This window comes from Lissotriton vulgaris, chromosome 1_1, assembly GCF_964263255.1.
Source record: "Lissotriton vulgaris chromosome 1_1, aLisVul1.2, whole genome shotgun sequence".
Classification (NCBI taxonomy): Eukaryota; Metazoa; Chordata; class Amphibia; order Caudata; family Salamandridae; genus Lissotriton; species Lissotriton vulgaris.
The window spans coordinates 210,777,305-210,790,385 of NC_141685.1; the positions used below are offsets into that span (position 1 = coordinate 210,777,305).

General features: G+C 49.4%; 1 protein-coding gene across 2 annotated transcripts in view; it reads left to right on the forward strand.

Annotated features, from left to right (window-relative positions):
- Positions 1-13,081, forward strand: part of RNF20 (ring finger protein 20) — a 196,266-nt gene that overhangs the window by 57,237 nt on the left and 125,948 nt on the right. For both annotated transcript variants that reach the window (XM_086952191.1, XM_086952192.1), the window contains exon 13: positions 5,967-6,310. In XM_086952191.1, the coding sequence (XP_086808317.1) occupies positions 5,967-6,310 (344 nt within the window). The remainder of the gene's footprint in view (positions 1-5,966; positions 6,311-13,081) is intronic.

Consider the following 13,081-nt stretch of genomic DNA (forward strand, 5'->3'; position numbering starts at 1 on the left):
AAACTAGGCAGCAACGATGATCTTAAGAAATCTAAGAAACTCTGTCGCTCCCTTGAGAAGGCCTGGAAAAAAGACCCAAACACCAGCACCAAGGACGCCTTCAAAAACGCCACCCGTATACACCACCAACTGATCCGGAACGCCAAGAAAGCCGCTTTCAAGGACCGACTAGATAACAACGCCCACAACAGCAAGGAATTATTCAACATCGTCAAGGAATTTACCAACCCCTCAGCCAACTCCAACGACATCACCCCCTCTCAAGCCCTCTGCAACTCCCTAGCCTCATTCTTCCACAACAAGATCGCAGACATCCACAACAGCTTCGACAACTGACCCGAAGACCAACCCACCCAACCCTCTGCAGGACCCCCATCCCCCTTGAACATCCTCAATGACTGGAACCCAATCTCCACTGAGGACACCATCCGCCTGATGAACTCTTTCCACTCAGGATCCCCCACAGACCCATGCCCTCACCACATCTTCAACAAAGCAGACTCCATTATAGCACCGCACCTCCGAGACGTCATCAACTGCTCCCTCAACTCCGCCACCTTCCCGGAAAGCTGGAAACATGCCAAACTCAGCGCCCTTCTGAAGAAACCCACAGCTGACCCCACCGAACTCAAAAACTACCGCCCCATCTCGCTCCTTCCATTCCGGCCAAAGTCATCGAGAAAGCTGTCAACAACCAGCTTGCCGCCTTCCTCGAAACCAACAAATCCCTCGACTCCTCACAGTCCGGCTTCCGAGCCAAACACAGCACTGAGACCGCACTCATCGCAGCAACAGACGACATTCGAACTCTGCTAGACGACGGAGACACAGTCGCCCTCATCCTCCTCGACCTTTCCGCAGCCTTTGACACAGTTTGTCATAGCACCTTAATACAACGCCTCAGAAACATCGGAATCCAAGGAAAAGCACTGGAATGGATCACCTCGTTCCTTGCCGGAAGAACTCAGAGAGTCCGCCTTCCACCATTCAAATCAGAAGCTACCGAAGTCATCTGCGGCGTGCCACAAAGATCTTCACTCAGCCCCTCCCTCTTCAACGTATACATGAGCCCCCTCGCGGCCATCGCACGCCAACACAACCTCAACATCATCTCCTACGCTGATGACACTCAACTGATACTATCACTCAACAAAGACCCTAACACCGCCAAAACCAAACTACATGAAGGAATGAAAGAAGTAGCCGAGTGGATGAAGCACAGCCGTCTAAAACTGAACTCAGACAAAACAGAAGTCCTTATCCTAGGTACCTCCCCCTCCGCCTGAGATGACTCTTGGTGGCCAGAGGCCCTTGGAAAAGCACCCATCCCGACGGACCACGCACGGAACTTAGGTGTCATCCTGGACTCCTCACTCTCTATGAACAGACAAGTCAACGCCGTCTCATCATCTTGCTTCAATATTCTTCGCATGCTCAAAAAAACATTTTGCTGGATCCCCATCGAAACTAGAAAAACGGTCACCCACGCACTGGTCACGAGCCGCCTGGACTACGGAAACACCCTATACGCCGGTACCACCGCAATACTCCAGAAAAAACTCCAACGCATCCAGAACGCCTCAGCCAGACTCATACTAGACATCCCGCGTAAAGACCACATCTCTGGACACCTGAAAAACCTCCACTGGCTCCCCGTTAACAAGAGGATTACTTTCCGCCTCCTAACCCACGCACACAAAGCACTCTACGAACTTGGACCCGAATGCCTCAACTCACGACTTTCCTTCTACACCCCCTCCCGCCAGCTACGATCCTCCAACCAAGCCCTTGCAACTGTACCTTGCATCAACAAAACCACCATGGGAGGCAGATCCTTCTCCTACCTGGCAGCTAAAACCTGGAACTCACTTCCCACTCACCTTCGCCTCACTCAGAACCACCTAACATTCAGAAAGCAACTTAAAACCTGGATATTCGACAAGTAATTTCCCCACCCTTCTTCAAGCGCCTTGAGACCCTCTGGGTATGTAGCGCGCTATATAAATCATTTGACTTGACTTGACTTAGTTTAGTTCTGCATCAGGACACTCCAAAAGCAGTGTGTGTGTGTCCGGGTACAGGGCCCCTAAGGGTGGCACAATAAGTGCTGCAGCCCTTAGGGGTCTTCTCTGGTCACAATCCCCTGGGTACCTAGGGTACCATTTACTAGGGGCTGACATGTGGCCAGAGAGGCCAATTGGGTTTAGGCTTTAGTGCAGTTTTTAGGGAAGGAACACAGGCCCTGGGTACCTGATTGGCAGGGACCCAGGGCAAACCAAGGAAAAGTGCATCAGGTATCAGGCAAAAAGTGGGGGAGTACTGCAACAGAAACTCACTTTCTCACAAGGATGTGAGGAAAAACAGCTTCTGAAAACGGAGCTACATCGTGGGTTTGTTAAGTAGTGTAATGCGAGCGAGGGCACACTGTGCTCCTGTCTTCTATCGGCACACGCACACTTTGCCATCCAAGCTGTGAAGCCACACACAGGCCCCAACTCTGAGTCAAGCAGAGCAAAATTACTGAATGGAATTTTACTCAGCCTGATCCAGGATTGGTAGCGTTTTGCACACCTGATTGTTTCTTGGGAAGAAGAAACATACACAATTTTCTTCCTCCCAAGCTGGAAAAAAGACATATGGCTTTGGCAGCAGCAGTCCAGCCTTATTCTTCATTTTTTTTTTAATGGGGAAAGATACAGGGGCAGTGGGGGCCGGCGGTTAGAGGCGGGAGCACGCATTTTAAAAAAAAAAACATCTGAAACTGTGGTTGGACACATATGCGTTGTAATGGCGTGCGCTTTTACAGTGTGCGATGTATTCTTCTTGGCAATCGGAAACACCGCATTGGCGTTGAAACGCTGTGCGTTGTTAAAAATGCCGATGTGATGGTCTTTGCAATGTTTTTGACGCGTGGTAAAAGCACGCATTGGAATCGTTTGCGATGTGCGATCATACATTCGGTGCAGTGGATAGGACTCGCGGTTTTGTAGGGCACCAGAGTCCTTTGTGTAGGTTCCTTGGGAACAGATCTGCTGTCCTCAGGAGTTCTGGTATTTGTCAAAGGGCAGAGAGCCTTCCTTGGGGTCTGGCTGGCTGCAGGACAGGCTGGCTGCAGGACAGGTGTTGTAGGGTTTTTCGTAGCTGGAGACAGCCTGGTAGGGCTGGGCCCAAGTCATAAGGCGTCCTCAGGCTTCGCTGCAGGGCGTCTTCTTCGTCCTTCTTCTTAGGTCGGTAGGAACTGGTTTCAGGGTCTGGTGGACCCACCAAAATACTACATTTAGGTGCGTTTTAAGAGCTTGTCAGGTAGAGTCAATGGGCACCTTACCTGGGATAACTACATCCTTAATTATGCCACCCTCCTGTGGGAGAGGGCATAGTCCTAGCCCTAGTTGGATGTATCTCTCCATCTTCAAGATGACAAGGACTGAGAAGTGTACTTCACCTGGTCACCTTCACCTTGGGGATAGAGTTGGCAGAGGTGGGCACACCTCCTGTTCTTTTAGTTTTTCCTGCCGGTTTTCCTACCTAAATTGGGGGCGTAAACCAGGAGCTGTCATCTGCTGCTAGCAGCAGAGGCTGAGGGTCGCATTATAAGGGTGGCATGCCATTGAAGCTTACCTCTCGAGCACTGTGCCCATCTTGGTGGAGGAGTAGTGACACCTGTGCCCAGGATATGCATTGTTTCTGGTCTCAGAGAGCAGAGGCTCTCGGCTCAGGGGTCCAGAACCATGCCTGTTGGTGTCTGGCTGCCTAAAGCCAGTCTGTGACCACACTGGTGTTGGTAGGTTTTCAAGGGACACCTCTGAGGTGCCCTCTGAGTACATGGTCCAATAAATCCCACACTGGCATCAGTGTGGGTTTATTGAGAGGAGTAGTTTGGTACCAAACACTCCTGGTTTCAAAGAATCCATCATAGTGCTGGGGAACTCGAGCTGTCGACTTCGCATCCCATGTACTCTCTATGGTTCTTACAGTATTTTAGAATGGACTTAAAAATTGTGTGGGCATATCTGCTCAGGCAGAGATGCCCACAGCTAGTACATTCTGCCCTAGGGCTGGAATGCCTGCTAGAGGGGTGAGTTACCTATACCTTAGGCAGTGTGCCATGTCAACTTAGTTGCTTTATCAGCACCAGGCCATGTATGCTGCAGTGGCAGACTGCAGGGCCAGGGTGAGGGGTCCCAAGTGGACCTTCTTCAGTCCCAATACCCTTGGTACCCTGGTACCATTGACTAGGGACTTACAGGGGGCCTGAAGGACCAAATGTGGAATAGTTGTAGGGAGGAAGCACAGGCACAGTGGACCTGGTAGGAAGGGACCCTGTGCACTACAATCGAAACTACATGAAATACCAGGCAAAAAGTGGGGGTTAACTATATAAAAAGAGACACTTTTTCACAGCCTTATTGCAAACTATCCCACAGTGCCCTATTCCAAAATGGCAGAATCCAGCCCCCACACCCACAAAACAACTTGTGTGCCTGCCATGGGTGTTTTTAGAGGAATGAGCATTATTCTCAGATGCAACGAATTGGCTCTAGGGACTGTTCCTCCTCCCATTGGGTTGGAGTCAAACTGGCCACAGAGAGTCTTAGAGACAAAAGGCATCTCTTCTCCAGGTCTCCCTTTACAATTACCTATAAATTGGTAGACATCACCCTGGTCTTTATCCAGTTAATGACATTCCTTAGCCCTCACCAGCTGACCTTCCTGAGCTGATATGTTCCACACACCTTGCACGCAGATAGTCTGTGAAAAGGCCTAAGCCATGTTTTCTGCTCTAAGAGCAGTTTTCACACCTCATTCAGAGAAGCAATAGCAGGGCTGCCTGCCAGCAGGCTAATGCTAATTAGCATTTTGGAGGTTAAGGCAGACAAAATCTAATTTTTAAGAAGTCACCCTTCTTAAATATTTATTAAAAATCCTGCTTCACCACTGAACTGAATTTGCAATAAACAACAATATGGGACTATCCCATGAGCAGAAGTGAAAGAAGTATGCCTTTGTTTGGATTGGTCGTTACTGTTTAGTACAGACATTGAAATCTATTAGTTACACCTAATATTTAAGTGAGTGACACAGGACGGTGTGTTCTAGTTTAGTTTTTACAAGGAATTCCAAGTTCTGGTTTGCTCGATGTTACCAATAAAACAAATATGTTTGCATTTTTAGTTCACATTCAGTTTTAAATTACGTAAAATTACCTATTATCATTAAAAAGAGGCTTTTGATACTTCAAAAATACATATTTGTATCCATTACATGAGGAACACTCTGCAATTAATGTTACATTTCACTGAGCTGTGCAGTGTTGTAAGGGATCAGATATGTTTTTATACCAGTCCATGTGACACCACCACTATCATCTTATAAACAAAAGTCACCAAAGATGCTATGTGTGCATTGGAGAATCAGTGGAATGTTAGAGTGGGGCTGCTGACGAGGGGATCTTATGCCAGAACTAGAGGTTTCATGTCTGTGCATGAAAGAAGGATTCTGGCTGGTTCTAGACTTGTTAAGTGTACGAGGCGTGGGACTGACATCATGTTAAATTAGTTGTAACTTGTAATAGAGTGCCTTCAGAGGACTGTAAACAAGGGTGGGATTTGATGCTTCTGGAACTAGGAGGCTTGCATGATGTAAGGGTGATGTTTTCTCATGGATTATATATGTGTTGGATTGACGATCTCTTATCCTGCTCTCATTGTTGCTCTCTATTTCTGCTTTTCCTTTCTCTCTCTTTTTATTATACCAATCTTTCTCTCTTCTTTTCTACCTTTTTTCACCAACAACCTCCATCTCTCTCACTTGTGTTGTTTACCTTCTTCCATTTCTTAACTAAGCCTCCAGTGCCCTTTCCTCTTTTCTCTCACTGTTCTTCCTTCCTGTCCTCCTGTTATTCTCTCATATTAAATCCCCTTTTGGCTCCCCCACATTTAGTCTTTGGCATTCTCTCACTTGCACAGATCCGTCAGCGTAGCAACAGTCAACTTCTGCAATCCCAGTCCAGCACGGAAGATGTGAAGGAGGAAGCACTTGAGATCAAGGCGGACCCAGAGGAGCCTTTCACAGCCCCCGGGGCAGTAGCCAAACCTTCTGATGATGTCCCTGAGGTGAAAGTGAAGGAGGAAGACCGTGATCGGGACAAGCGGGAGAAGGAGCGTGAGCGGGAGAAGGAGCGGGAAAAGCACCGTGAAAAGCAAAAGGAGCCAGATAAGGACAGGGAGTCGTCCTCGAAGGAAAAGAGCAAACATGAGGACGGGAAGAGGCGGGAGGCTGATGTCATCAAGCAGCTGAAAACGGATCTTAAGTGAGTACTACAGGGGATGAGCAATTTAGGGCCAGATGTAGGTCGGTCGGTAACGGCCGAAAATCGGTATTTTCGGCCGTTACCGACCGGTATTTCAGAAATGGTATGTAGGGGCATTATTTTACAGAATCAGTAAATTTACCGATTCGGTAAATTTACCGATTATGGAAAATACCGAATCAGTATTTTTACCGATTCGGTAAATCTCAGATGTAGGTGGGACTCTTCTGAGTCCCAAAGGCCCTACAAATTTGGTATTTTAACATCCAATCCAATAGCCATGTGACAGACAGACATGCCCTTAGGGCATGTCTGTGTGCCACATGGCGCACATGCCTATTTTTGGGGTGCCAGAGGGTGTCAAAGTGACACCCCCTGCACCCTTGCAAAAGTCGGTATTTACCGATTCGGTAATTACCGAATCGGTATTTCCCATTCATTCCTATGGGCTTCACAGCCCATAGGAATTAATAGGGAATACCGATTCGGTAATTACCGAATCGGTAAATACTGAATTCTAACGATTCGGTATTTCCACATCTGGAAATACCTACATCTCCCCCCTTCATATTTATCGACTCTGAAATACCGAATCGGTAAAATTCGGTATTTCAGAGTCAGTAAATATGATTTACCTACATCTGGCCCTTAGTTCTTTATTATTGTGACTGTGGCATCATGTCAACAGGGGCCTTGAATTTTGCAGTTGTCACAGGACTAAAGTGGGTGAAGTCTGTAATAAGTATGTAATTCTTGAAATATACAACGGATTTTGTCTGAATGATACAGCTCCTTCTTGGTTCAGTTGGCAAAATTGTGCATTTCCCTCTAAATAATTACAAAATATGCAGTCTTTGAGTGATTCCAGCAAAATGTATGTTTCCAGGTCGAGGTTAGCAGTACCCTCATACTAGGTCATAGATACCTACTGCAACGGTATACAATTCTGCAGTCACGGCGGTCAGCCAGTAAATATTTATCTGATAGAGACATCTAGCTGCAGATTCCTTAACTTAGAATATCTCCAGGTGTCAGACTGGATCCGGAACACTTTTCCCCCCGCAGTAACTCTGCACCCCAGGAGACGGCGTCGCCTGGCTCCGTCCTGACGTCGTCCACGGAAGTGACGTCAATGGAGCCATACAAGACCCCCTCGGCGTGCTGTCGTCAGTTTTCTTCTTTTCCGCTTCCCAAGGCGGATCTGGTGTTAAGCGGTTTCTCTGGCTTGTTTTCAGGCCTTCGCGACTCCTTTCACATCTGGAACAGTGTGCGATGCCTGTCTGCTTCTTATCGTGTGCGTACTGCTCACGGCAGATGTCGGCGACAGATCCACAGGAGATCTGTATGTGGTGCTTGGGCGAGCACCACGACTCCGCCGAGTGCGACGCCTGCCGGCAGCTGAAGCCGAAGTCCCTACGGGAACGACAGATGAAACTGTTGTCTTGCCCAGATGTCCCAGTCGGAGTCCTCGTGGTGCCGAAAGCCGTCCCCAGTCGAGGGCTCCAAAGGTACGGCTCTTCCTCGGGACAGATCCCGGAGTCGTTCCCGTGGACGTCGTTCGCCTGCCTCAAGTAAGCATCGGAAGAAGTCACGGAGGTCGTCGACCTCGACAAGCATGGCGCTGGGGGCCACCGCTCCTGGTCTTGACCAGACGCAAGCCCTTAGGAGTCGGCCCCTGCCTATCCAGCGTTTCCTGGTGCTGGGGCCACTAGGACCCAGATGGAAGCCTATTCTAGGGCTCTCCAGACCATCTTTGGGTCACTTTCTCTCCCTGGCGCGCCTTCGGCTCAGGTCGGGGGTTCGCCGGCGGGTTTGCCCTCCGTGCTGACTGAGTGCCTTGACGCCGAAGTCGCTGTGACATCGGGACATAGCCCGGATGGGCATCCCATTCCATCGTCCAGCCCTATTGACACATCTTGACACAGTCCTGCGGGGCTTCCTGCATCGTCGTTGGATGTGGCTGCAGCGCGCAGTCGAATCCGAGTCGACTTCGTTCTTCCCCGCCGGCTCCGGCCTTAGTGGATGCCAGTTGATGCTGGTCCGACACCTGGTGGTCGAGCCCTCTTCGGAGGCCATCAGCGCCGACGCCGTTCCGTCGTCAGTCGACGCCAGTTCGGTCCCCTGTTGTCCCTCTATTGGAGTACGTAACCCCAGTGGGTCCCCCCCTCCCCCCTCCCCACCCCCGCACAGATATTCCCATGCGCCTCGGAGCCGAATCCCATGGGGCACTGTCCGGCTCATTTCTCTGCAAGGCGGCTGTCATTGGGCGGACGGATTAGCCTGGAGCCTTCCCCAACGGATGACTTGCTACCGCCACCTGGGATGGCCACTGAGGCCAGTGTTCATTTTTGCGTGGGCAGTTAGTAGGGCTGCCCATGTCTTACACATGCAGCCTGCCTGTGTCTCCCTGCTTTCGAATCCTTTGTTGGATCTTCTTCACCAGGGCTCGGTGGATGTGGAGCCTCTTTTGCCTTTTGGCAGGTCATTATATGATGTTCTTCTGGGGACTTGGGCCAGACCCGCGTCTGGTGACCCTGTGGCTCGTGCTGTGGCGCATCACCACCAACCGGCTCCAGATGACCCTGCCTGTTTGTCCCTTCATCCTAAGGCTCATGAACTGGTAGTCCAGGCTGCACTTCCTTCCTCTCCTTCACTGTTGCTTCCTCCCACTTGGGAGTCTATGTGGTTGGAGTCGTGTGGCTGCAATGTTTTTGAGTCCACCAGTTCCGGCCTTCGTTCCCTCAACACGATCTGCGTGTTTGCTCGGGCTACTTATGCCCTTTGGGACTCTGCCGAGCTACTCCTTCCCTACTTGCCGGAGGGCCCTCGTGCTGACCTGCTCCAGCTGGTTCGGGATGACTTTGACATGGTGCAGTTTACCATCCGGTCGGCCATGGACACCACTGACTCAGTGGGTCGCGCTATGGCCAGCTCAGGCGCCCTGCGTCGTCATGCTTGGCTACGCGTTGGCAGTTTCCCCAAAAATGTTCGGAAGCGAGTCAGAGATCTGACCTTTTGATGGGGCTCATTTGTTTGACGACAATGCCGAATCTGCAGTACAGTGTCTCTTTTCAGGATTTCGTTGACTTCCTGGGTTTTAGTCCACTATGGTGGATCTATGTTTTCCTGTGACGGTGTTGTCACGGTTTTTCTGTTTGTCTTTAGGTCCAAGAGGTTTGTCCCAGAACGATTGTATGGCTGTTCAGCCAGTGGTTTTTTCCCTTACTTTACTGCAGCTGGGCCAGCTGTTTGTGTTTCTTTTGACCTCTGCCTATGCGCTTGTTGCAAGAGGTGTCCCTTGCTTTCATAGGGATGTGACGTACCCCATGTGGGGTATTTGTTTGCTATTGTGTAGCTTTTCCTTGCCAGGAAGTTTCCGACGCTCCTGTGTAGCTCTCTTGCTATTATCAACCCCCTCTGTTTGTTTTTTTCCTGTGGGTTATGCTGTTTCTGTAGTAGGGGATCTCTGTGTATTGTCATAATCTAGAAAATAGTCCCGCCCATGTTCGTGGACCCCGGAGCAATCAAAAATAATTCTCTTAAGCTGTCTTCTGTGCAGTCCTGCATAGACACTTAAGACACTTAAGAGAAAATTAAAGACAAATAATGCAGCCTTTACCTACAAGGCTACAATGTCCAGTACTTCAACTAGAAATGAAAAGGATATTCCACCATTATCACATTGAACCCAAACTGCCAAGTGTCACCCAAAGAGAAACTTCCCCTTGACAAATTCCTTGGAATGATAGAGATGAAGGGATGGACAGACAAGCCGCCATAAGCTGCCATTATGTGTCTGGAAAAAGCATACCGTGCCTTTAAGGAACTCTCCAGAGACCCTTGGTATCCCAGAAAGCACAGCCAAAGTGCTTTTACTTTCAGTTCTTTTTTCCGGCTCCTGCTAGCAGGACCCTGGAGCATTGAGCTCTCCCTTTTTGGGTGTGTTTTTCAATTTTTTGTCACTTTTTAAGTGTTTTGAGTGTTTCACTCGATGTCTGACTGCTTCTTCTTCCTTTTGCAGGTTTTTTTGGCCAGTTTTGCCCACTCTTTTGTCGAACATGCCAGCCTTATTAACAAGTGCCCTGAGTGTGCCAGGAAGAAGGCTAATAAGACGCTCACAGAGTGTGTATCTGATGTCTCCTTTTCTCCCATGTCCCTGAAGAATGTGAGATTTGCCAATCCTTGTCCAAGAGGACCCTGAGGGACAGGGAGAAAATTTGTCTCTAAGGCCTGGAAGGACTAAGGAGACTTCAGGAACCAGGTGGGTCTGGGCATGGAGGGACTCATTCTTCATCCTCTGCCCGTGCTTTGGCCTCTGGGGGGCTCCCCAGTCAAGAAAAGGCCAGGAAGAGGCACAGATCTCCATCGACGTCGATGGCCTCGGCGTCGAGAGGGATGACCACCATCTGCTCCCCGTTGTCCCAGGGCTCAGGGTCGAAACGACGTCGCCGCTAGACGTCGAGGGGACTGAAGTCGAGATCTCGGACAAGGTCGACGTCGAGGACTTCATAGTCGTCGAGACGCCATCGACGTTGAGATGGGTCCAGGAGGCAACCGCGATCGTCGTCGAGGCAACACCGTTGTTCGCCGTCAAGGTCGACGTTCGACGTCGAGAAGAAGAAGGTCAACGTCGAGAAAAAGAGGGTCGACTTCGAGAAAAAGAGGGTCGACGTCGAGGGATGTGTCGACATCGAGACGTTCGATGTCGAAAAAGAGGTCGGCGTTGAGGAAGGAGAAATAGACGTCGAGGAGGCGATCAAGGGCCAGGACTGTGTCCCATGCCTCAGTGGTCAGCCTTTCTTCTGCATCCACGAGCCCACGGTCGAGATGGCGCCGGTGCTCGTCTGAGAAGAGGTCAGTCTCGAGAACTTGCGCAGAAGAAGAAGAGGAGAGTGGTTAGGTCTCCGGACTCTGTCTATTCTCAGACCTATTCGCCTTCTAGGCCTAGGACGCCTACACCTCCTCCATTGCCTAAGGAGATGCCTCCTCGTCCTCCTACTCCTCCTCCTCCTCATCATCCTCTTCCTCCACCGCGGCCGCCTCCACGGTCGCTATCTCTGCCGCGCTTTCCGTCGCTTCCTAAGGGGACGCCACAGCCTAGGATTCCGGTTCTGCCTCCTCAGATTCCGCCTCCTGTACGGCCAGTGGATCGCCCGAGGCCTAGGAGGTCTAGGTCACGGTCCAGGCGGAGACACAGTTCAAGGAGTGACCGTCTATCTCCGACACGGTCCGCAATGATCACCGGAGGGACAGGTCGAGGTCCCGTTCCGTCGTACGGACTCCTCCCGTGCCCGGGAATATTCGCCCACCTTATCGGATTCCCCACATACGAGACTGTCACCGGTGGATGACATTGTATCGTTTCAGGAGGTATTATTGAGAGGGCCGGCGAAGCTGGTGATTACTCTAACGGTACCCACACCTTCTACATCGGTAATCTTCGAGACCTTGCAAAAGCGGCAGTTGTCTCGGCCTTTGTTGCCCTTGGTACCAGGGCTGGAAGAACCGGCTATGGAGCTCTTCCTGACTCTGCCGTCAACGAAATCCGCTCCTTCCCGGCTGTAGAAAAAGTACAGACCCCCAGACTCCGATCCGGCGTTCCTTAGATCAGACCCGGTGCCGGATTCAGTAAATCATCACTGCGGCCAGGAAGCAGCACGCTACTGCCCCGACTTCTACGGTGCCTCCAGATAAGGAGAGCCTTCAGATGGATTCAATTTCAATTTGTAAAGCTTTATTCGACAATTGTCATAAAAGCATCCTTCCTATCCATAATACAATAAATACTATATTTAAAAATAATTTTAAAACACATATTAAACATTTTGACAGCCGAATATTACATGATAAATACTATAAGGTTAAAATTCAATTAGTTTCTATAAAAAAGAACAATTCATACAATGCAATAGGATAATTTGGTAGACAACACTAATTCCTAATATATTCACATTTGTCTTTAAAGTGCGTGTGCGTATTGACCATGCCCAGGCAAGAAATTTAGCTACGGCAACTACAAGGGGTGTTGAGCAATCCGTTTCAAGTATTCTCAAGGCTGTTGATTGACTACGTGTGCCGATATTTTGGCACACTGGCTTCAGCCATTTACGTCTAGGGGTAGCATATAGTGGACAACAAAACAGCAGATGGGAAATATGTTCAATTTGGTCCTTACAGAAATAGCAATGATCATCCCACATGGGAGACCAATGTTTTTTGAAAGCATTTACTGGTAAGGTTCCAATGCGGAATTGAAAATACAATTTCCTATCGTAAGGGCGTTCTATAATATCCCAATATATTTCACATGACGGATACATTTTAATGTCCCAGAAGCGAGTTGTCAATGCGGATTGGGAACCTTTACAAAACATTACTGCGTACACCATTTCCCAGTACAGTTCTTTCAATTTTGCTTTCGATGGAAAGCTAGCCACATCATAGTTTCCCCATAGATGATCCAATTTTAACAATACAAGAAGCCCCTTGAGTTCTTTTAACCATTTGATACAGTGGAAACGGTCAAACTCAATGACATCCTTCAAAGCTTCAGCATAATGGCCCAGCTCTGGGGTCACCATCAAGCGCCTCCAGTATAGGAGTGGCCGTAGTCTGGCTATATCCTCAATATTTTTCTTGCCAAGGTCCAATTTCAGAGGGAGCATGGGTGTGCTTTGTGGGACCATGACTAGCCCTCGCAAAAACCTGTTTTCTGCACATCCCAATTCTCTCAGATTTGAAAACCCCCACAGTTCAGACCCATACAAGCAG